This window comes from Bos indicus x Bos taurus, chromosome 2 (assembly GCF_003369695.1).
Source record: "Bos indicus x Bos taurus breed Angus x Brahman F1 hybrid chromosome 2, Bos_hybrid_MaternalHap_v2.0, whole genome shotgun sequence".
NCBI lineage: Eukaryota > Metazoa > Chordata > Mammalia > Artiodactyla > Bovidae > Bos > Bos indicus x Bos taurus.
Window position 1 is genome coordinate 60,087,502 of NC_040077.1, and position 26,380 is coordinate 60,113,881.

A 26,380-nucleotide genomic window follows, 5' to 3' on the forward strand; every position below is an offset into this window, starting at 1 on the left:
GGAATTAAAAGTAGGACTATCTAGGAACAGAAATAAGCCTGCCCAATAGTAAGCAAATCACTTAATCAACCATGCATTTATTCCTTTTTTCTTTTAAGAAGTAATTCTTGAACTCTAGTTATATGTCAAGGATGGATTCAGACAATAGAAAAGAATAACAATGATCAAGACAAAGCCCCTGACCCTGAAGAGATGACCTTCTAGGGCGGTAGACAGACAGAAATGAACCAAAACAGAATTCGGCATCAGATAACATGTCCATCAGAGAGAGATGGATGAGGAGAGCTAGTTCAACGCTGTATCAGGAAAGCCTGCAGAATGCTGAATAAAATAAAGCAGTGGGCACAAGAAGGGGTGGACAAGAAGCATTCTACAGGAGAGTATGTCCAAAGGTCCCAGGGAAGGTGAGTGCTTTGCGCTTTGTAGGAAAGCTCAGAAGCCAGTGGTTGGAACAAGCAGGTCAAGGTAGGAGGGAGAAAGACGGAGAGGCAGGCAGGGGCCAGGCTACAGAGGGAGGACTATGAGTGTTATTCCAAATGTGCTAGGAAACCACTGTCAAGTTTTGAGGAGGGTGAAAGAGTCATCCTGGCCACTGACTGAAGGACATACTACAGGGCAGTGGAAAAAGGGAGATAAATTTAGAGGCATTTGTTACTCTAGGAAACATGCTGCTAAGGCTTCAGGTGGGGTACTCACAGTGAATATGAGAAGTGATCAGACTCTGGATATTCTGTGAAGGTGGAGACAGCCTTCTGATGATTAGATGTGGGTAGGAGAAGACTTCCCCAATGGCTCAGTGGGTAAAGAATCTGCCTTCAAAGCAGGAGACACAGGAGATGCAGGTTTGATTCCTGGGTCAGGAAGATCCCCTGGAGAAGGAAATGGCAACCCGCTCCAATATTCTTGCCTGAAAAATCCCAAGGACAGAGGAGTCTGGCAGGCTAGAGTCCATGGGATCGCAAAGAGTCAGACACGACTGAGCAACTAAGCACTAGTGGGAGAGAAAGAGAGGAGTGGGGAACAATTTCAGGAACCTGCCTTGTGGTCCAGTGGCTAAACATCTGTACTCCCAATGCAGGGGTTCCAGGTTCAACCCCTGTTCAGGGAACTTGCTTCCTCATGCCTCAACTAAGAGTTTGTGTGCCATGACCAAAGATTCTGTATGCCACAAGTGAGACCAGGTGTAGCCATATAAAATAAATAAATAAAAAAGAATGATTCCAAATTACTTTGCCCCAAGTACTAGTAGCACAATTTCTTGGCACTGAATTCTTACCTGAAACAGCCCAGGAAATGGGACAAGAACTCAGATGTCAGGTAAATGAATAAAACCTGAATTTCACTGCTATACTCTGCTTTCTGAAGCTGTCTCCCACACCTGGAACTCACTAGCCAATTTCTTCATATGTCCCCCATAATTTAAGTCTACTCTTAGGAAACGGTCAATAAATGTATTCACAGGATACTATTAAGTTACACATGTGTGCTTGCTCAGTCATGTCCAACTCTTTGCCACCCCATGGACTGTAGCCTTCCTGGCTCCTCTACTCATAGAATTTTCCAGGCAAGAATACTGGAGTGGGTTGCCATTTCCTACTCCAGGGAATCTTCCCGACCCAGGGATCGAACTCAGGTCTCTTGTGTCTCCTGAAATGACAGGCGAATTCTTTACCATCTGTGCCACCTGGGAAGCTCCATATATTAAGAGTTATTATTAAATATTTCATCATTCTGAAAAGGTATATGCAATTTACAAGAAGAAATCAAGATTAAACCAAAGAAAGAAATCTCTAGTGGTGGGCATACACATTTCCACAAAGAAATAAAGGAGACAATTTCTGGATTAGAAAAAGCTCCCCAAGGCCTGGAAATCTTATCCTCTGGGTAGCCAGCTTGTCTTCCTGAGAGTACTATTGTCTAACCCTAGGAAACCTGTACTCAAACTATTCTCCAAATTTATGGGGGAAGGCTAGAAGGGGTAAGGAATGAATGCATTGCTCTGAAGCAAGGAATAGAGACATTCTAAATTAGCAAAGTCAAATTAGAAAAGTACGTACATTTAGTGACTATTTTAAAAAGACTTTCATCCTACTAAGGTGACATAAACTGATTTTAATAGCAGTAGTATGGCAAGACCATCAGAGTTTTATAGCAACCCTCGCCCTTTAGAATGCATGCTTTGTCACTTTCAGAAGGCTTAGAATTGCTTACAGAGTGTGGATTTCTTTCCTCCTTCTAAAGGCTTAGATCTAAAGCAAAGCAACATGGAATAGAATCTTCAGTGATCTAACAATGACAGATTGAAAGAATAATTGCATTAGTGAATGGTCGTGTTTTGACTAAGCACATATAGCTTTGCAAACACTCTTGGAATTGAAACCCTAGCACAATATATTCAAATTAAATGTGCGTATATTAAAAATCCATGTACTGCAGCATGACTAATTTATGATAATGTCTGTAGTTCTTTTAAAATTGTAAATGCATTTAGAAAAGAAGTAAGTTGTCATTTTTTGCTGAACAGACAACCAAAATAAAGAGAACTGATCGAGCTTTATGTGTTTTACGCTCTAGTAATTTTTTATTGAATAGAGTGGGACTATTGATTATGGTAAGCTACTTTCAAGTGCAAAGCTCTTTGCTCTTCGGCAGATGACTTTGCCGGTCAAACTCCATGTATGCATTATTAATAGATTTCTATCACTACGCACAGCACTTAGCAATACGTTAACTTTCTTACACTAACAGGGGAGCAAATCTTCCATCCAGGAGAACTGAAAGTGGAACAACAGGGACTCATGAAAAAATACGCACCAATAAAAGATGGACTCAATAAAAAGGCATCGGTCTCCTTCTGCTGAAACAATTTACAGATTCTTTGAAACTGCTATTTCTTTCCCAAACAGATTCTCTTGAGGTTCCAGGTCATGACTCCTTTACTCCTCAAGTGCTGTAAAAAAGCTGCTTAATTAAAACAATTTTAAAAAGCTTCCTTAAAGAACTCATTAATTCATTTGGAGGATGAGATGGCTGGATAGCATCACCGACTTGATGGACATTAGTTTGAGTGAACTCCGGGAGTTGGTGATGGACAGGGAGGCCTGGCGTGCTGCGATTCATGGGGTCACAAGGAATTGGACACGGCTGAGCGACTGCACCGAACTGAACTGACTGAGCTTCTAGTATGCGCAAGGTATTACTATGGTAGACAATCAATGGGAAAAGATCAGTAGATGTGGTAGGCAATGTGTGTGCCCTTCTTTTCCAGAAGTCAGACTTTTACAAATGAAGAATCCACCGGCAATATGGGAGACCCAGGTTCAATCCCTGGGCCAGGAAGATCCTCTGGAGAAAAAATGGCAGCTCGCTCCAGTATTCTTGCCTGGGAAATCCCATGGACAGAGCAGCCTGGTGGGCTACAGCCTAAGGGGTCACAAAGAGTCAGACAAGACTGACTGACACTAACTAATTGTGGTCTCATTTCTCACCCTTCTTGAGCCTACTCTTATAACTAATGATGACAGAAACTTCTTTTCTGGAAATCCAGACACACTTAGCAAAAGCAAGGCAGCCACTGAGGACCACTTTACAAGTTCTGTGTGTTCATTCCTTCCCTGGGGAGATGTCCATATTGAATATTCTTTATGAAGCCAATTTCAGATGCCTGTTATACAAACTGACTTGAATTATTCACACATGTCATATTAAGTATCAGCATGGAATAAAGCACCCTGTGCATAAAATTGTTCTGGAACTGCCCTACATTTGATGATCTATCCATTGTCTGCTGAGCATTTACTCTAAGCCAGGCACTTTTATAGATGCTACCCACTCTGAAGTAGAGGCAGAAAAAAAAAACTAACAAAAAATCCATATGTTTGGGATGAGTTATGGGAACATTACCAACTATTAAACACTCTTAAAGAACATAGTTATAAGGTTTGAAGATGTGCTAGTTTTTAATGAGAGTATTATACAAGATTCTTAAAATCAATACACTAAGACAGACTGAAATTTCCTGAGTCTTCCACCAATCAGCACAGTGAAGGCTAAGCAGGTATTGAACAAACATCTCTTCAAGACACAACATCCCTCTTCTAACACTCACTTCATTCCAATGGGCAAAGGAAGCCAAATACTAAGCCAGCTTTTATCCACCATCCCTTCTCTTGGCACCATTACTTGGCTTTAACAGTCATCTTAAAAAAAAAAAAAAGGTCATCAATTGATCCCCAGAGTTTTCTCAAGGAAAAATAACTTTATCTATAAAACTTAAAATCAGGTTAAATACCTTAAAGAGAAAATAGGAAGGAACAGCCTGGCCACAGCAGGTTGTTTTAAAAGCACATCAAAGTGGGTAGAAGACCCACATAGACCTCTCAGAGTCTGCACAGACAGACCTTTTACGAAGAATCTCTAGTTCGCCCAAAACAGAGATAAATTAACACATACTAGAGGTAAGGAGAGACAGTTTATGAGGCCCCATATTTTTCAGTGTCAGACCAGAGTGTTGAAGCAATGTTTAGGAAATTGTTTTTTCTGGGCAGTAATTCACACACTCTATGTAAAATATCAGCCATACAGTGTCTGCCTAGAGACCTTCTTAAAAGTTTTACTCTATAGTGGTCATTGTTACCTTTTAACAGCACTGTCTTATACTTATATTAAATTTTAAATGTTAAATTAACATTTAGGAAATACAACAGTCATTTTAGTGTGAAAGCTGTTGTCTCCTGGGGAGATTGTGGAAGTTGCTGGTAGGTCATCCAAGGTGTCAGTTCCAAGAAAGATGCTGACATTTTTCAGTATTCTTGTCTGTTACAGTGTGTTCAGCCAGAACAGGCTCTATGCTTAAAGTACAGAGGGTCTGGAGTCATAGCTGTTGTAGCATCAGGTCAGGTCCCAGTTGTCTGTGTCCTCTGCCTTTTCTTATGCTATCCAGTAACCAGAGGTTCAAAACTGGGAAAGGAGGATGTCAAGGCTGTGTATTGTCACCCTGCTTATTTAACTTATACGCAGAGTACATCATGCAAAATGCTGGGCTGGAAGAAGCACAAGCTGGAATCAAGATTGCCGGGAGAAATATCAATAACCTCAGATATGCAGATGGCATCACCCTTATGGCAGAAAGTGAAGAGGAGCTAAAGAGCCTCTTGATGAAAGTGAAAGAGGAAAGTGAAAAAGCTAGCTTAAAACTCAACATTCAAAAAATGAAGGTCATGGCCTCTGTTCCCATCACTTCATGGCAAATAGATGGGAAAATAGCATTCTTTTGAAAACAAACTTACGGCTATATGTGTGTGTACATGAGTGTGTGTGTTAGTTGTTCAGTCGTGTACGACTCTGTGAAAGTAGCCTTAAGCACTTTCTCTCACAAAGATCTTAAAGCTATACTGCTAACTCCCTTATACAGTTGACTCTTGAACAACTATAAGAGGTTAGGGGTGATGATGTTCCACATAGTCAGAAAATTTGGTGTTAGTCCACCCTTTGTATTCAAGGTTCTTTATCCATGAAATCAACCACCCTCAGATTGTGTAGTGCTGTATTATTTAGTATTGAAAAAAGTCTGTGTCTTGGAGGACCTGCACATTTCAAACCCCGGTTGTTCAAGTAGCAACTGTAGTTCTAAAGTTCGATACAGGATCCTCGGGGCTGGTGCACTGGGATGACCCAGAGGGATGGTACAGGGAGGGATGTGGGAGGGGGGTTCAGGATGGGGAACACATGTACGGCCATGGTGGATTCATGTTGATGTGTGGCAGAACCAACACAATATTGTAAAGTAATTAGCCTCCAATTAAAATAAATAAATTTAAACTAAAAAAAATAAAGTTTCCCAAATTAGCTTAACACAGGCTGACCTCAGCCTTTCAGGTTAACTTATGCTCGATGCTTCAAGGAATCTCCAAAGTGTTCAGGGTCAGGGAGCTCTTCTAGCAGGGGCTCTTCTTGGTCACAATTGCTTTCATGCCTTAGGGACTGGCACTCACAGTGTTCAAGTGAAAATGTTGATTAGTGAAGTCTAGCTAGTGAAAAGAGTAGCCCCTGAACTATACAACTAAAAACCATTGTGAACAGTATTATTATTGGAGGAAGTAGGAAGTAAACACATCTCTAGCTCATCTCTTCTTAGAATACATATTCTTCCTCTCATTAACTGAAATGCTAATTTCCTCACTTCCTTCAAGTCCTCCTCCAAACCCCAGTCCCTGATCCTGCTCGTTCAAAGGAAGTTTCTCTAATGACACTCTTTAATTCTATAACCTGAGCTGACCCCCATTACAGCATTCCAGAAGTCTCTATCTTTGCCCTGTTCTAATGATTCATTTTTTCTATATTTCATACACAAAATATATAGTTTATTTTATTTATTACATTTATTTAGTATATCTTCACTAAAATTTAGGTCCCATAGGAGGAAGGGAACTTTGTCCAATCTATTTTCTGAGGTATCCCAAACATTTAATGTAGTGCTTGGCACATGGGAAGAGTTTAAGAGTATATTTATTGAACAAAGGAAAACATCTCCTACAGCAAAGATGGTAGAAGGGTAAAACCAAGTGACATTCCAAGAGAGGACATTTTCCTACTAAGGAGAAGGGTGGCGAATTAAATTTCTTGATACATATGAAGTGCTCATGAATTCTGGGAAAGGAGAAATGGATATTTTTGATTCCTAAGAGATTTTTGTTTCTATTTCCCTTGTTCACGATGAATTTTAATCACCGGTGTCAAACTAGAAACAAAAGTTAACACACAGTCTTTATGCCTTCCTGAGGCAGAGGCCACAGCTCAGATCTCAGACAAATAAGAATGTCAGCCAATGTTAATTTTGTTGTTGTTATTTAAGTGTGCTCCTCCCCACCACCAACTAGAATCATTAGTAAACACATCATTCTCCCTAGAGAACACTGGTTGGTATTCGGTGAATTTTCTAAGACTCCTATCTCCTACAAATTCACTATTTGAGAAGGTTTTTAGAAAATGTCATACTCAGTAACATTTCTATACAGCAGATCTAGAGGCCCAGGTTAACCTCCAATGAACTTTTTGTCAGGACCTGTTTTCTGATGTGAAGGTTCAATTAAATGAAGCTCAAAGTAGAAATTAATCTTGGATAAATCTTATATGCAGAGTATATCATGTGAAATGCCTGGCTGGATGAAGCACAGCTGGAATCAAGATTGCCGGGAGAAATATCAATAATCTCAGATATGAAGATGACACCACCCTTAGGGCAGAAAGTGAAGAACTAAAAAGCCTCTTGGTGAGAGTGAAAGAGGAGAGTGAAAAAGTTGGCTTAAAACTCAACATACAGAAAACTAAGATCATGGTATCTGGTCCCATCACTTCATGGCAAATAGATGGGGAAACAATGGAAACAGTGACAGACTTTGTTTTCTTGGGCTCCAAAATCACTGCAGGTGGTGATTGCAGCCACAAAATTAAAAGACACTTGCTACTTGGAAGAAAAGCTATCATTAATCTAGACAACATATTAAAAAGCAGAGACATTACTTTGCGAACAAAGATCCAACTCAGACCCAACTGAGTGACTGAACTGAACTGAACTGAACATCTTGAAGTATTACCATTCCATGGTATTATGTTGGGAAAAACAACACGTATGAATGCACATATATGTGTATCTATACCCTCATCTGGGTGTATGTCTTCACTAACATGAGAGTCAGTGTGAGGTATTGAAAAGATCACTGACCTTGAAGCCAAATGGACTTCAACTTGAATTAAAAGAGACAATACCAATTTACATCACTTTTTACAATTAAACATGTCCCATTTAGATGATAAACGTCATATTATTCTAAATAATCTTTATAATATCTCTCATAAATTTATTGACCTAAAGCATATACTCAATAAAAGGCAGTCATGCTTAACGAAGTTGATACAACTCAACTTCTTCAACATCTTCAGGGAGGTACCACTCTTACAAGAGAATTGCATAGTTATTGACAAAAAGAAGAGGAAAATGGAGGATATTTATAACTCAAAAAACTGTTGAAAATATCAGGAGAAAGTCATCAGCCATTCCTTGAAAAGGATGAAGGAAAAAAGGACACACGTGAAGTTATCATTTAACTCAGATTCTATTCCTGGCAGCATAACATTGAGAATCTTCCTAAACTAGACCTCCATAGGGAAAAAAATAATCTTCAAATCACTCAGAAGAATAACTTTCTATTCTATTAAGTTATTATAGAATAGATAATATACCAAAGAATGTTCAAAGTACCACACAATTACACTCATCTCACACAGAAGCAAAGTAATGCTCAAAATTCTCCAAGTCAAGGCTTCAACAGTATGTGAACCAAGAACTATCAGATGTTCAGGCTGGAGTTAGAAAAGGCAGAGGAACCAGAGATCAAATTGCCAACATCTGTTGAATCATAGGAAAAGCAAGAGAGTTCCAGAAAAACATCTACTTCTGCTTCATTGACTATGCCAAAGCCTTTGACTGTGTGGATCACAACAAACTGGAAAATTCTTATAGAGATGGGAATACTGACCACCTCACCTGCCTACTGAGAAATCTATATGCAGGTCAAGAAGCAACAGTCAGAACCAGACATGGAACAATGAACTGATTTCAAATGGGAAAATGGACTGGTTTCAAATTGGGAAACATACATCAAGGCTGTATATTGTCACCCTGCTTATTTAAGTATATCATGCAAAATGCTGGACTGGATGATGCAAAAACTGGAATCAAGATTGCCAGGAGAAATATCAATAACCTTAGATATGGGCTTCCCTGGTGGCTCAGAGGGTAAAGTGTCTGCCTGCAACGTGGGAGACTTGGGTTCGATCCCTGGGTTGGGAAGATACCCTGGAGAAGGAAATGGCAACTCACTCCAGTATTCTTGCCTGGAGAATCCCATGGACAGAGGAGTCTGGTGGGCTGCAGTCCACGGGGTCACAAAGATTCGGACACGACTGAGCGACTTCACTTTCACGTTCACTTTCAGATATGAACATGACACCACCTTTATGGCAGAAAGTGAAGAGAAACTGAAGAGCCTCTTGATAAAGTGAAAAAGAAGAATGAAAAAGCTGGCTGAAAACTCAACATTAAGAAAAGTAAGATCATAGCATCCGGTCCGATCACTTCATGGCAAATAGATGGGGAAACAATGGAAATAGTGACAGACTTTGTTTTCTTGGGCTCCAAAATCACTGCAGATGGTGACTGCAGCCATGAAATTAAAAGACACTTGCTCCTTGGAAAAAAAAAAAAAAAGCTATGACCAACCTAGACAGCATATTAAAAAGCAGAGACATTACTTTGCCAACAAAGGTCCATCTAATGAAAGGTATTGTTTTCCCAGTAGTCATTTATAGATATGAGAGCTGGACTATAAAGCTGAGTGTTGAAGCATTGATGGTTTTGAACTATGGTATTGGTGAAGACTGTTGAGAGTCTCTTTGACTTCAAGGAGATCAAACCAGTCAAACCTAAAGGAAATCAGTCCTGAATATTCATTGGAAGGACTGATGCTGAAGTTGAAGCTCCAATATTTTGGCCACCTGATGCAAAGAACTGACTCATTGGAAAAGACCCTGATGCTGGAAAAGATTAAAGGCAGGAGGAGAAGGGGACAACAGAGAATGAGATGGTTGGATGACATGAGTCTGAGCAAGCTCTGGGAGCTGGTGATGGACAGGGAAGCTTGGCATGCTGCAGTGCATGGGGTTGCAAAGAGTCAGAGACTACTGAGCAACTGAATTGAACTCGTTACAGTATGCCTTCCAAGAGGAGATTCTCTTACTGGGGGAAATGAACCCACCTGAAAATAACAATAAGAATCAGTATACCTGTAGTGCCTCCTATGTGCTAAGCAGTGGGATAGACAGTGCTAGTCTGCAGCTCTTAAACCTCCAACACAGGCAGCATATTTAGACACATGTTATTGACGAGGGGAATGTCTTAAAGAAGTTGTATAGCTTTTTCAAACATATACAGCTAAAAAGTAATGGTATACAATTTTAACCCAAGGTCTATCCAAGTTCAAAAAGGACAGAGACCTCAGGTTTTATTTCCAATCTCATGCTTTGCCCCAAAATTAGTGTCTTGAAAGACTGAACACACGCTCAATACAATTAGGAAGGATTCTGTGACAGTAGGTTAACCTGTCAAGAATCAGGAACTGCATCTGTTTTCTCTCTTTTTCAGGAAAGAAATGATGTAAATATAAGTGGTCATCTTACTAAAAAATGAACAATCATTATATAAGGAGTATGTTGAATCAACCCCGATTTCTATGGTGAGGTGGAAGAAGTGTGTGACTAAGAATGTGAAAAAAGGAACTTGCTCAGCGATACCCCACTCCCCAACCTCTGCCCTCCTCTCACGCATTCTTTCAAGTATAAGGAATAGCCAGGCCCATCCACAACACCAGGTGAGTCTGTAACCTGCTTATACTCCACATATCCCAGGTGATTAATTCCTACAGTACGGTATGTTTTGCTTCACTGTTCCACTGAGGAAATGGTCTCAAATCTTAGATACAATAAGAAACTAGAAAAGATCTATCTAATATAGCTACAGACTTAAGATACAGTTCAGGGCAGCTGTGCAGCAGGAATTATCACAAATTCATCCCCAACCGACTTCTGCACTTCTATCATTATCAGACTGAGTCCACTGTAAGCCAACAACCAGATGAAAATACACTGGGGTCTTCACCAAAGGCGACACAATCAGGCAAAATATAACCAATATCAAGGTCTTCAATTTAGCTATTAATTTGTGTCAACCCGTTTCCAGCATTTTCCATTTCCCTAGGGACCTGAAATAGAAACAGTGCCCCAGGGTGACAGTGAATTTCAGAGAAAGAGTGTCATTAGAATCAGGGGGCTGTCATTCATTAACTATGTAACCTCAGAAATTGCTTAATCTCTCTGAGCATCAATGGCCTTATTTACAAAATGAAGATGCTGATGAATGACTTCTCAGATTATCAGAAAAATTAGGTCTGGCACATCAGGTAATGATAACTAATGGCTATTAAACATTTATGCTGTGGCAGGTGCTAGATGAAGTGAATACAGTTAGTAGAAGAGCAAACTAAGGCACTAGATTTAACTCCCTTGCCAAAATGCACATAACTGGAAAGTCTCAGAAGTAGGACTGGAGGCCAGGGAATCAACGCAGCCTATGCCCTAACCCCATTGCATTCTACTGCCTAATATGAAACTTTGCACTGAGTAAAGACTCGACAAGTATGAGACACAGCTATAGTGATCGGTAACATGTCTATATCACGTAAAATCAGATTATATAGAACTGAACACTCATGCCAAAGAATACACAATACCTGGGACATAAGTGCAGAAGCTCTCCTTCGACAATGCAGGCTTCTTTCTCGATAAGTTCAGGGCAATCCTTTCCATCTCCAAGAGCAACGTGCTTCACATCGCGGCTCCTGCTCCTAAATCCTGGTGAGAGACTCCCTGAACGACAGGTCTTAGAGCAGGGGCTCCAGGAAGACCACTCAGTGGTTTCACAGTCTTTCGGCATGATGCAGGACTGGACAGTCAAAGGGAAGGAATCTTGCATGCAAAGGCTGAAGGAACAGAAACAGAAAACAGCAGGCCATGGGCTAAGAGAGTGCAATCACATAATGAAGCACCTAGTCTGGATTAAAAGCAAACAAACAAACCTGAAACCTGGGTTTTTCAAGTTTTCATGATAAGCTCTAAAGTAAGAGAAAAAAATTTTTTTTAATGTTAGAGGCATCATGATAAACCTATTGAAGGTCTTACATGTTAAGAATGAACACTGGATTTCATCTGAAACTGTGAAGTCACAATGTTTCACTCTCACAAGACACATAAGATGAGTCTATCGTGTACCTTGTCCAAAGCACCCTCCGAAACAATGGAGGTTCTTCTCATGTGCCTGCACTTTCTGACATAGCCTACAGTTCCTCTTTATTCAGTGGTTCCTCAGTGTCAGATACTGCACTGTGCTTCACGGGCATTTTCTTACAACAGTCTCATGAGTTTACCTATTGTTACGTCCATTTGTAGATGAGAAAACGTAAGGTCAGGAAGGCTAAATCATCTGTGTAAGGTCACAGAAAAGTAAATGTAAGCTTTTGAGTATTAATCTGTCCATTCTTTTGCACACTGGTCTATTAAAAATAAACAAATGTGGCCTTATGTTTCCCCATATTGTTAGGCTCTGCACATCAATGTCCTCATCTGCAAGACTGAAGTGCTTTAAATGCTAACAGTGTAATTGGAAAACAGATAAATAAATAAAAAGATATGATAATGTGGTAAACTCAACATAAAACCATTCCCAATGATGAAGAGAAAAACCAATGAGGCAGTGATAGACCACACGGGAAAGCTGGGGTAAGGACAGGGGGCAATTCTAAGACGGACGGACATCCGAAACACACTTTAAAAAATTAATGGGAGCTTCTCGGGCACAGAAAGAAGACTTAAAATCAAGTCAAGTCAGTAGCATATTTGAAGCCTTGAGGTAAAATTTGTGGGCATAGGAACCAGTGGTATGCTAGAACTGGATATACTATTCAACAAGGACCAACTGTAAAATTTCCATAATTTTGCAAGCCAGTTGATTTCATGTAACTAGCTTAAACTTAGCCATGGTCAGAGTAGTTACACTACAGAAATCAGCAAATGCTACAGATCAAGCCCCCTACCCTACTCTGAACCTTCAACCACCAGAACTGGTGGTCAACTATTCAAAAGCACGCCAATGGGAGAAAGTAAAAGCCATAATGGACACATTTAGGGCACATAAAATTCAAAGAGAAAAGTGGACAAATATTAGGAATGTGGTTATGTAAAAAGTATGTCTGGAAAAGCTTCATGTCATGGACTAAGGACTTTGGATTTAATTGAGTATTAAATAATTTTAAGTGAAGGAAGTCAGATTCATGTAGGAAGATAATAATAATTCAAGTATTAATTGACATTCATTTCTTTTTCATCTTGTTAGTATTTCCCTTCTTCAGTCAAAGACATCCATTACTTCGAATGAAAGAAAAGCATAATTTTGACAGGAATATAAATCAAAGAAAGGGTTTAAACACTGTTCAAACACTGACTTTCAAAACTGGGCCTGTGAAACCGGGTGGAACAACCCCTACAGATAGAGTTTGGCAATGGTTATTTTGTATGTATTTAAAAAGAGATAAGTATTAAAATGTTTCCAAATTTCTGACTTGGAAAAATAATGAAAATTAAGGGAGCCAATAAAGAAATAGATTATAGAAGATGGTGCAGGGGAGAATAATATATGTTTACATTTGGCCAGATCAATGAGTAAAATATGGTGAAATTTCAGTACAGATGTCCTTCATGAAGGGCACTAGGTGGCACTTGTAGTAAAGAACCTCCCCACCCCCCGCCACTGCAGGAGATCTAAGAGACACGGGTTCGATCTCTGGGTGGGAAAGATTCCCTGGAGGAGGGCATGGCAACCCACTCCAGCATTTTTGCCTGGAGAATCCCTTGGACAGAGGAGCATGGCAGGCTGCAGTCCATAGAGTCGCAAAGAGTCAGACATGACTGAAGCAACTTAGCAAGCATGCTTGCATGCATCCTTTATGAAACCACAGAGAGTTAGTATGGTTTTCAAATTTCACAATGATATAAACTTTTGGTACAGTATTTTTTAAAGTCTATTCAGATCATATGATCCCCTTCAAAATGAAAAAAGCAATGTATACCTCATTATCATTACTCACTTCAATTAGATATTTGGGGGTCTTGGGATTGAGAGAAAATAGGAAGAATCTTTGTTGAAAATTTCCCACCTAAATCATAATGTACCATCTTTGTACAATGGGGAGAATGGAAGGAAGGACCACCTCTTTTAAACTTGTGACACAACAGAAAACTGTTGATTAACAAGTTTCTAGGTTTTGACTTTTCAGAAAACATAATTGGCTGAGTCATGTCCTGACACAAATTCATACGTTGAAGTCCTAACCTTCAATATCTCAGAATGTAACTGTACTCGAAGACAGAGTCTTTAAAGCAGTAATTAAGTTAAAATGTGGTCATGAGGGTAGGCCCTAATCCAGTATGACTGGTGTCCTTATAAGAAGAGATTAGGGCACAGACACAAACAGAGGGAAGAGTATAAGAAGACATGGAAAGAAGACAGCCTTCTACAAGCCAAGGAGAGAGTCTTAGAAGAAATCAGTCCTGCTGACACCTGATCCACCCTCCAGAATTGTGACCAAATAAATATCTGTTGTTTAAGTTACAGTCTATGGTATTTTGTTAAGGTAGCCCTAATCAATGGATTTAATAAAGTTTTTAAATGTGTGTATACTTTAAAAGAGTTTTAATTTCCAAAGTTGATTTTCTTCTTCTTTTCATAATGAAGATCCCACACTATACAGTTCTTTGTCTACAGAAGTAGTGGTTTGGTCCTTAGCATTTACCAGTTGTCATTCTCATCTTCCCTGAACGAATTTTTCCTATTGGACTAGAAGAAGGGGTAAGACTCCAACAGTAAAGCATTTGCATGGAGTTGGATGAGTTAATCAAGGGGTTTTGTAATTCTGAAAACAGCTTCTAATTCTTGGAATTAGGATGGGCATATGTTTTAATGATTACATATTTACTATTTTAATGTTATAAGTTAATAGCAATATTTAATATTATTTTTACCAACTTACCTCCTTTATTGAAAAGAGTAATCATAAAAGGTACCACATAAAGCCCTGGTCTAACATAATCAGTGAGATTAGTTCTTTTTCTGAAATAGTGGAGTAAGCACTAAACGGTCTATCAGAAATGTCTGTATCCTGAATTCTGTATCAAAATACATTTCCATGACCTTAGTCTGAAGGCTACTTAGATTCATTATCTATGGGAAAAAGAATAATAAAATGTGATCTGCTTACCCTGTCCAGAGTTATAGTATTAATACCTTTCAGCCCAAGTAGAGTCACCTTACAAACTAAAGCCCCAGACAAAGAGTATTGTCTATACACAAATAAGACTCAATTCTTTCACAGAAGGTGATATGCCTTTTTAATAAAACAGACATATACTGCTAATTTAGCTTTAAAAAAAAAAAAGACAGAAAAGCCAAGGTAATTAAACCTTCTTGACATTTATAGAGTATGTTGTCATTTGCAAATTACTTCACAAGTATTCAACTGTAAAGGAAACCTTTGAAACCAAAAATTACTCTAGTTAATATTACTTCCTCTGGAAATGTAAGGAAATCTCTTTACTTAGAAAATAAGGACAGAAACACTTATAAAAACCAACAGAAAATTACCCTCATTTCATTTACGCTTCAATTACTACTTTAAGATAATATTAAAGAAACATTCAGAAAAGCTGAGTAATGTAACAAACACTCCCATACTCTGCTAGCAAAAGCTAACATTTAGCTTCAAACTTCATTAAATAAATGTTTAAAAATTATAAATTCAGGTAAACAACCTATGTCTTTTACAATCTTAATACCATCTCTCTTCTTCATACACAGCCACTACCTTGAAATTGATTTCTATTATTCTCTACACATTTTTATATTTTAAGTAGGTATATGCTTAGAAATAACATTTATTGTCTGGTATGTTTTAAAAAATTTTACTTAAATATTTCTTTATTATTCATATTACTCTGGAAATCATTTTTCTCACTTGATATTATGACTTCTACATCCATTTGAAAAATGCAGATATGGCACATTCATTTTTATTAGTGAGCAATATTCCAACAAGAATACAGGGAAATTTATTTATTCATGTTCTCATTAGTATACCTTTTGGTTGTGCTTAATTTCTTTTCCATAGGATTATGTTTTAAACTTTCCTTTGCATGTCTCTATGTTGCTATACATCTGTGAGCAAATTCCCTAGTATTTTTGCCTGAAGTTGGGCCATAAATATTCATGTAAAGCAATATAATAGGTATTGTGATATTTTTCCTTTCCTACATGCTAAAAATTCTTGGTATTATTAGACTTATTTTTTCCCCAAATGTTGAGTAATTGTATTTGTTTTTTCCAGGTTACCACTGAGCTGTATTTATATTTTTCTTGAATCATTAGTGACTACTCAGATTTCTATCCTATGAATTTACCATTCATATTATTTGTGCATTGTGATAGGTAGACTAGTGGTCCCCCAAAGATGTCCGTATCCTAATTCCTGAAAGCTGCGAACACGTCTAAGCTGTGAACCTTACCTGCCAACGGAAACTTTGCAGATGCAACTGTTAGAGATACTAAGAGGAAGAGATGATCCTGGATTATTCAGATGGGCCCAATGTAACTATAAAAGAGTCCAAAGGGAGGCAAAGGGGCCAGAGACAGAGAAGCAGATGTGATAACAGAATCAGAACCCACGTCTCATGTCCTCCTTCACTGGCAGGTGGGTTCTTTACCACCAGCACCACCCGGGAAGCCCAGCAGAATCAGAGGCTGGGATAATATAAGGCCACGACCCAGGGAAAGTGAGCAGCCTCTAGAAACAGGGAAAATGCAAGAAAACAGATTCTCCCCTAGAACCTCCAGGGAAAAACAGAATAATACCTTCATTTCAAGAGTTCTTAAGGCTTCTGACCTCCAAAACTATAAGTTAGTACATTTACACTGTTTTAAGCCTCTTAGTTTGTTGTAATTTGTTATAGAATCTATAGGAAACTAATACATATTTCTAGTGGGATGACTTTTTCTTAAGATGAAAACTTACACACATTATAGGTGATAAAAGTAAATACAGAGAGAGAAATACAAATTCTACATAGTAACCTGTTTTTTCTTATTTATGCTACAAATAACTTTTCTCATATTATTATTTTTAATTTGTATATAGTGTTTTGTGATATGCAATAGTTTGTTTTTTAGTCTTTCCCTTTATAGTTTGTGCCTTTTTTTTTTCACCATGTACAAAACTTTTTTCTCCTATCCCAATGTCATAAGCTACACTCTCATATTTTTCCTTCTAGAGAACTTTTATATTTCTGATTTCCTATTTAGGTCATCACAATTTGATATATATTTTCATATGTGGCATTTTATAGGAAGAAACTCCTATGTTGGAAACATCAACATTAAACTCATTTGTCCTTGTTTAACCTATATAATTCTGTTTTTTCCCTATTTTCAGTATTGTTTTTCTTTCAAAGAGATTCCCTCAATTATCTTTAAAATTTTTAATTAAACATATTTAATTTAATTTAACATATTTAATTTAATTAAACATATTTTACAATCAAATTTTAATGTCCAACATTTTTTTCTTATTTCCTAATTTATTTTAATATTATTTTACTTTTATTTCATGAGTGAAATGTTTAATATCTTTGACAATATTATATATAACTTTTTTTTAACTTTAGTGATCCTTTACTCTTATGGAGTAAAATGAAGTACCATAAGCACAGATGGGAAACTCTTTGATCACAGGCAAGGCTCATTGAAACATTTCTGTTGGGTGATTATGCAGAACTCAGACTACTTTATTGGAGACCGTCAAATGTTGGTCTCCATCAGTCTCTACTCTGTAGCTCCCATTTTCCCTAAGATAGGACTTCTGCTATCTCTTGCACTATGTGTATAGAGCCAGTCATCAGCTTTATGAAAACTGGTTAGAGAAAGAGCTGTCAGAATACTCACACACTATGAATGGGTTTTCACTTACCCTGCATGTTCAGAGGACAATTTTTCACACTTAAGACTATGTTCTGCAGAGAAGGGAATAATTTTTAGACATACTGAACATATTTGTCATCAGAGTTGCTTACCACTGCCTATAATTCTTAAACCTTCTAAGAATCTTATATTGGTCAGAGTAGAATAGGCTATATTCTGGTAACAAATAAACCCTGGAATCTCTATGACTTAACAAAATAAATGTTCACTTTCTCTTCACAAACACTTTAGTCTTGGATGCAGTTTATCAGCCTTCCTAGAAGACGCTCTTCTACCTAAAGACTTGAGAACTCAGTTCATACCCTTCTCCCTCTCCCTCTCCCTCTCCCTCTCCCTCTCTCTCTCTCTCTCTCTCTCTCTCTTTAATTTGGCTAGCCACGTCTTTGCTGTGGCAGGCAGGATCTTGCATCTTCATTGCGGCATATGGATTCTTAGTTGAGGCACCCTGGGTCTTCCAACTGTAGTTGTGGCTGCAAACTCTTAGCTGCAGCTTGTGGGATCTAGTTCCTTGACCAGGGATTGAACCCAGGCCCCCTGCACTGGGAGCATGGAGTCTTAGCCACTGGACCCAGGGAAGCCCCTGTATTCATCTTATAAATTCACCGTCTAGAATATGTGTCTTCCAAGTTCACCTTTAGGTAGAAAGGTAGAGAGAGCAAGAGGATAGCCCAGAGTGATTTATGATTTTGACCTGTAAATGGCTTATGTTACTCCTGCCCACTTTGCATTGGCCAGAGCTCAGTCAGATGGCTCCTGTAAAACTGCAAAGAAGACAGTTAAATATCTTTCCGTGTGTGATGGAAGAGGCAAAAACGTGACAGGAAAATGGCTTTGTGTCTGATACAGCTGTGTCATGTAAACTGGTCTGCTTTTGACAGGTCAACCAACTGAAGGGGGAGCATTCAGCTTTTTCCACCCTGTTAAGTAAACCACCATGCATCCATCTACTTTCCAGCTTCCCTCATTTGCTGACATTTCATTTAAACTATTATATCATTTTCTATTATATTTCTCCTTGAGAGTTCATGCCTCTTTTATTCCTTTACTGTTATTTAAGTGGGGTTCCAGAATACAGCAGTAATAAATGGTTATGTTCGGTCTGCCATATTAAACCAAAAACTGAAAAAGTCCTTTGACACAATGCTTTGCAAAAGCCACATAATTATCTATTCAATAAATCAACATATTCCCACAGAGCTCAATCTTCCCTACATGTGGAAAAACACTGGATAGAAGTAATTAAAAATGGATGAGTGAAATATTGAATTGTGAAAGAATTTTCATTTCTATTATGCTTGTTCTAAATTATGTAATATTTGTTTACAGCCTTTAGTACTTGCAAAATACACTTAACAGTTAAAAGGTTATTTTTATAGAAGTACAATTGCAACTAACTAAGAAAGTACTTTAGCAAGCTTAATAAAACTGGGTGCTGTTCAAATGTACAGATATTCCAATTATTTAGCAAAAATACTGCTATCCATATGGTAGCAGCTACCCAAATTATAGCATAATAAGCAGAGAACAGTTGCTTCTAGGGCTTACACATTCTAACATAGAGAATGATTTCAAGATCACATTGTGAAAATAACACCAGGGAATAAAATGTGAATGGGAAAATGGAGAGAGAAGAACCAGAACCCAGATAGGCTTGAGAGAATAGATATGGGAAACCAGATAGAATATATGCTATTTATTTTTAATGATTTTGACTCCAAATTGGTTTCATTTTTCTCCCATCAGTCAAACTAATAGGAATATCTCAGAAAATAAGAATAGTAACCTGAAGAAGAAAAACATGCACATATCAGGTTTATGTGAAATCCCTGGCCACTTTAGAAACTAGACTAAAAGTAAGCTGCCTACTGCCTATATGATTCAATGAGTAAAGACAATTTAAAAAGTTGACTTTTTAAAATTTTGTCTGGAAACCAACTTTGCAAATTTAAGAAATAGTTTAAAATTATCATGAAAATAATTAAGAATTCCTGAGAAATTTTAACTGGAAGATTACGAGTTTACTTTTCTAAATGCCCTTCCTGGTCACAGTAACCTGGGATAATTTATGTCTTATATGACAAAAGGCATTTATGTTAGGTTAGAATTTATTACTAATGGGAGCCTCTAATTGAGATATATAAATTGTTTTCTTCTAATCCACAATATAGTAAAGCTGAGCTCTTAAAATGCCTCTTAATTTCTTATTGTGATTTATATCATTTTAAAGTATTCAATAGATAATAAACCTAAAATCATGCACTAGAGCTAAAATAGCAACATGAAATTCTATTTTAAATACACTGCTCAGTTGCTTCTGTGGGATAGAGAGATTTTTCTACAGATAAAGAGATCAGAACACAGACTGAGATATTACATTCTTGAGAAGAAATATCCTTGAGAGTGATATTTTATCAAAAGGGAATGTTTTTAGTATTGTGCTCATTTCCTGTTACCAGAAAACATTATTCAACAGAATTTAAAGTGCAGTATAAGTCTCAGAATAAAATGGATTTTATCTTCTCCAAATTTCTTAGAGTACTAAGAATGATATGTTGGTATATATTTGTGAATGCTTAGAGATGAAAGCAATATCAGTAATCTTTGAAGGTCTTAGCTTCTACTTTCAATTTATGGAAAAGAACACTCGTGCCCCAAAAATGTTATGTGATTTTCTAATGGGCACACAGCAAGAATACAGAATGGCCAAGACTAAAATTAAATTTCTCCGGCTTTTAAGCCAAAATTATATTTACAGTTGATCCATGTGAGAGTTCTTGTTAGAGACTCAAATGTATAAGAACTGAAAATTGCATTAAAAAAAAAATAGGCCCCATTTGTTTATTTTTGCTTTTATTTCCAATATTTTGGGAAGTGGGTCATAGAGGATCCTGCTGTGATGCATGTCGGAGAGTGTTTTGCCTATGTTCTCCTCTAGGAGTTTTATAGTTTCTGGTCTTACATTGAGATCTTTAATCCATTTTGAGTTTATTTTTGTGTATGGTGTTAGAAAGTAGTCTAGTTTCATTCTTTTACAAGTGGTTGACCAGTTTTCCCAGCACCACTCGTTAAAGAGATTGTCTTTAATCTATTGTATATTCTTGCCTCCTTTGTCAAAAATAAGGTGTCCATAGGTGCATGGATTTTTCTCTGGGCTTTCTATTTTGTTCCATTGATCTATATTTCTGTCTTTGTGCCAGTACCATACTGTCTTGATGACTGTGGCTTTGTAGTAGAGCCTGAAGTCAGGCAGGTTGATTCCTCCAGTTCCATTCTTCTTTCTCAAGATAGCTTTGGCTATTCAAGGTTTTTTGTATTTCCATACAAATTGTGAAATTATTTGTTCTAGCTCTGTGAAGAATACCGTTTGTAGCTTGATGCTTCTGCACAACAAAGGAAACTATAAGCAAGGTGAAAAGACAGCCTTCAGAATGGGAAAAAATAATAGCAAATGAAGCAACTGACAAACAACTAATCTCAAAAATACACAAGCAACTCCTACAGCTCAATTCCAGAAAAATAAATGACCCAATCAAAAAATGGGCCAAAGAACTAAATAGACATTTCTCCAAAGAAGACATACAGATGGCCAACAAACACATGAAAAGATGCTCAACATCACTCATTATCAGAGAAATGCAAATCAAAACCACTATGAGGTACCATTTCACACCAGTCAGAATGGCTGCGATCCAAAAGTCTACAAGCAATAAATGCTGGAGAGGGTGTGGAGCAAAGGGAACCCTCTTACACCTTTGGTGGGAATGCAAACTAGTACAGCCACTGTGGAGAACAGTGTGGAGATTCCTTAAAAACCTGGAAATAGAACTGCCTTATGATCCAGCAATTCCACTGCTGGGCATACACACTGAGGAAACCAGAAGGGAAAGAGACACGTGTACCCCAATGTTCATTGCAGCACTGTTTATAATAGCCAGGACATGGAAGCAACCTAGATGTCCATCGGCAGATGAATGGATAGGAAAGCTGTGGTACATATACACAATGGAGTATTACTTAGCCATTAAAAAGAATACATTTGAATCAGTTCTAATGAAGTGGATGAAACTGGAGCCTATTATACAGAATGAAGTAAGCCAGAAAGAAAAAAACCAATACAGTATACTAATGCATATATATGGAATTTAGAAAGATGGTAACAATAACCCTGTATACGAGACAGCAAAAGAGACACAGATGTATAGAATAGTCTTTTGGACTCTGTGGGAGAGGGAGAGGGTGAGATGATTTGGGAGAATGGCATTGAAATATGTATAATATATATGAAACGAGTCGCCAGTCCAGGTTCGATGCACAATACTGGATGTTTGGGGCTGGTGCACTGGGATGACCCAGAGGGATGGTATGGGGAGGGAGGAGGGAGGAGGGTTCAGGATGGGGAACATGTGTATGCCTGTGGCAGATTCATTTCTATATATGGCAGAACCAATCAATATTGTAAAGTTTAAAAATAAAATTTTAAAAATAAAAATTAAAAAAAAACAGAAAAAAAAAAAAAAGTCTATCTTGATTTCAGGTTTGGAGAACAATGGTAGTTACCTAACTCTGAATTTCTCCTACCACCATTACCCCACAAAAAACAGTAAGAGTGAAACAAACCTTATATTACCATTGTGTTCACCATTACTGGATAAAGAGAACACACACACATAAAAATACACAAACACACACACACACACCTTTACGTTCAAATCACAAGTAAACAGAAAATATTCTAACAGATTATCCATTGACCCCCTTCAGACTCAATTTACTGGGTGCAGAAAGTAGAGGACAGGTCTTGTAAAAGATTCCATAATAACGATTACAGAGATTATCATACTAAGTGAAGTAAGCTAGACAGATAAAGAAACTAACATTGTTTATATATGGAATCTAAAACAAAAATGATACCATTGAATTCACATACAAAACAGAAAATACCAACGTACATAGAAAACAACTTATGGTTGCATGTATGTGTGCTAAGTCACTTCAGTCCTGTCCAACTCTTGGTAACTCTATGGAATGTAGCCCACCAGGCTTCTCTGTTCATGGGATTCTCCAGGTGAGAATACTGGACTGGCTTGCCATACCCTCCTCCAGGGGATCTTCCTGACCCAGGGACTGAACTCACATCTCCTGCACTGGCAGGCAGATTCTTTACCACTAGCACCACGTGGGAAATTTATCAAAGAGGAAAGGGTTGGGGTAGGGATAAATTAGGAGTTTGGGGTTAACAGACATAAACTAACTATAGTTAAAATAGATAACAGAGTTCAGTTCAGTTCAGTCGCTCAGTTCAGTTCAGTTCAGTTCAGTCGCTCAGTCGTGTCCAACTCTTTGTGACCCCGTGAACCGCAGTACGCCAGGCCTCCCTCTCCATCACCAACTGCCAGACTTTACCCAAACTCATGTCCATCAAGTCGGTGATGCCATCGAGCCATCTCATCTACTGTCCTCCCCTTCTCCTCCTCCCCCCAGTCCCTCCCAGAATCAGGGTCTTTTCCAGTAAGTCAACTCTTCGCATGAGGTGGCCAAAGTATTGGAGTTTCAGCTTCAGCATCAGTCCTTCCAATGAACACCCAGGACTGATCTCCTTTAGGATGGACTGGTTGGATCTCCTTGCAGTCCAAGGGACTCTCAAGAGTCTTCTCCAACACCACAGTTCAAAAGCATTAATTCTTTGGTGCTCAGCTTTCTTCACAGTCCAACTCTCACATCCATACATGACCACGAAAAAACCATATCCTTGATTAGACGGACCTTTGTTGGCAAAGTAATGTCTCTGCTTTTGAATATGCTATCTAGGTTAGTCATAACTTTCCTTCCAAGGAGTTAAGCGTCTTTTAATTTCATGGCTGCAATCACCACCTGCAGTGATTTTGGAGCCCAAAAAAATAAAGTCTGACACTGTTTCCACTGTTTCCCCATCTGTTTCCCATGAAGTGATGGGACCAGATGCCATGATCTTCGTTTTATGAATGTTGAGCTTTAAGCCAACTTTTTCACTCTCCTCTTTCACTTTCATCAAGAGGCTTTTTTAGTTCCTTTTCACTTTCTGCCATAAGGGTGGTGTCATCTGCATATCTTAGGTTATTGATATTTCTCCCGGCAATCTTGATTCCAGCTTGTGCTTCTTCCAGTACAGCGTTTCTCATAATGTACTCTGCATAGAAGTTAAATAAACAGGGTGACAATATACAGCCTTGACGAACTCCTTTTCCTATTTGGAACCAGTCTGTTTTTCCATGCCCAGTTCTAACTATTGCTTCCTGACCTGCATACAAATTTCTCAAGAGTCAGATCAGGTGGTCTGGTATTCCCATCTCTTTCAGAACTTTCCACAGTTTATTGTGATCCACAGAGTCAAAGGCTTTGACATAGTCAATAAGCAGAAATAGATGTTTTTCTGGAACTCTCTTGCTTTTTCCATGATCCAGCAGATGCTGGCAATTTGATCTCTGGTTCCTCTGCCTTTTCTAAAACCAGCTTAAACATCTGGAAGTTCATGGTTTACATATTGCTGAAGCCTGGCTTGGAGAATTTTGAACATTACTTTACTAGCGTGTGAGATGAGTGCAATTGTGTGGTAGTCTGAGTTGCAATTCTTTGGCATTGCCTTTCTTTGGGATTGGAATGAAAACTGACCTTTGCCAGTCCTGTGGCCACTGCTGAGTTTTCCAAATTTGCTGGCATATTGAGTGCAGCACTTTCACAGCATCATCTTTCAGGATTTGAAATAGTTCCACTGGAATTCCATCACCTCCACTAGCTTTGTTCGTAGTGATGCTTTCTAAGGTCCACTTGACTCCATATTCCAGGATGTCTGGATCTAGGTGAATGATCACACCATCGTGATTATCTTAGTCGTGAAGATCTTTTTTGTACCGTTCTTTTGTGTATTCTTTTCACCTCTTCTTAATATTTTCTGCTTCTGCTTAGGTCCGTACAATTTCTGTCCTTTATTGAGCCCATCTTTGCATGAAATGTTCCCTTGGTATCTCTAATTTTCTTGCAGAGATCTCTAGTCTTTCCCATTCTATTGTTTTCCTCCATTTCTTTGCACTGATCACTGAGGAAGGCTTTCTTATCTCTCCTTGCTATTCTTTGGATTTCTGCAGATGTTTATATCTTTCCTTTTCTCCTTTGCTTTTCACTTCTCTCCTTTTCACAGCTATTTGTAAGGCCTCCCCAAACAGCCATTTTGCTTTTATCACTTCTTTTCCATGGGAATAGTCTTGATCCCTGTCTCCTTTACAATGTCACGAATCTCTGTCCATAGTTCATCAGGCACTCTATCTATCAGATCTAGTCCCTCAAGTCTATTTTTCACTTCCACTGTATAATCATAAGGGATTTGATTTAGGTCATCCCTGAATGGTCTAGTGGTTTTCCCTACTTTCTTCAATTTAAGTCTGAATTAGGCAATAAGTAGTTCATGATCTGAGCCACAGTCAGGTCCCAGTATTGTTCTTGTTGACTGTATAGAGCTTCTCCATCTTTGGCTGCAAAGAATATAATCAATCTGATTTCGGTGTTGACCATCTGATGATGTCCATGTGTAGAGTCTTGTCTTGTGTTGTTGGAAGAGGGTGTTTGCTATGACCAGTGCATTTTCTTGGCAAAACTCTGTTAGCCTTTGCCCTGCTTCATTCCATATTCTAAGGCATTGCTGCTGCTGCTGCTAAGTCGCTTCAGTCGTGTCCGACTCTGTGTGACCCCATAGATGACAGCCCACCAGGCTCCCCCTTCCCTGGGATTCTCCAGGCAAGAACACTGGAGTGGGTTGCCATTTCCTTCTCCAATGCATGAAAGTGAAAAGTGAAAGTGAAGTCACTCAGGCGTGTCTGACTCTTAGCCACCCCATGGACTGCAGCCTACCAGGCTCCTCCATCCATGGGATTTTCCATGCAAGAATACTGGAGTGGGGTGCCATTGCCTTCTCCGATTCCAAGGCATTAGGGAAATATAAGTCAAAATCATAAGATACAACTTCACACCTGTCAGAATGGCTATCATCAAAAAGACAAAGAATAACAAATTTGGCAAGGATGTGGAGAAAAGACTTGTACACTCTTGGTGAGAATATAAGTTGATGCAGTCACTATGGAAAGCAGTAGAGAGGTTCCTCAATAAAGTAAAAGTGGACTACCGTACTAATCTAGCAATTCTAAATCTGTGTGATATATGAAGGTGAAAGTGAATGTGTTAGCCGCTCAATCATATCCAACTCTTTGAAACCCCATGGACTGCAGCCTGCCAGGCTTCTCGGTCTTTGAAATTCTCTAGGGAGTATTTTGCCATTCCCTTCTCCAGGGGATCTTCCTGACCCAGGGATCGAACCTGGGTCTCCCACATTGAGGGAGATATTTTTTACTTTCTGAGCCACCAAGGAAGCCTGTGTATGTATATACTTCCATATATATTACATATTCTATATATAATATAATGTTATACATATAATGGGATATTATTCAGTCATAAAAATGAATAATGAAATCTTGCCATTTGCAGCAATACAGAAGGTCCTTGAAGGCAATATGCTAAAGTGAAATAAGTCAGGCAGAGAAAGACAAATAACATATGATTTCATGTGGAATCTACAACAAAACACCAAATTCATCGATACAGAGAACAAATTGGTGGTTGAAGAGATAGGACATGAATGAGGGGAGAGATGGGTAAAGG

At 38.4% G+C, this 26,380-nt stretch overlaps 1 protein-coding gene across 2 annotated transcripts in view; it reads right to left on the reverse strand.

Annotated features, from left to right (window-relative positions):
• The window catches only part of THSD7B (thrombospondin type 1 domain containing 7B), a 1,076,713-nt gene that overhangs the window by 692,892 nt on the left and 357,441 nt on the right, over positions 1-26,380 (reverse strand). Inside the window, exon 4 of one of the 2 annotated variants that reach the window (XM_027561740.1) lies at positions 11,346-11,594. The exons of the other annotated variant lie outside the window; for it this stretch is intronic. Coding sequence (XP_027417541.1) covers positions 11,346-11,594 — 249 coding nt within the window. The remainder of the gene's footprint in view (positions 1-11,345; positions 11,595-26,380) is intronic. 2 annotated transcript variants of the gene reach the window in all.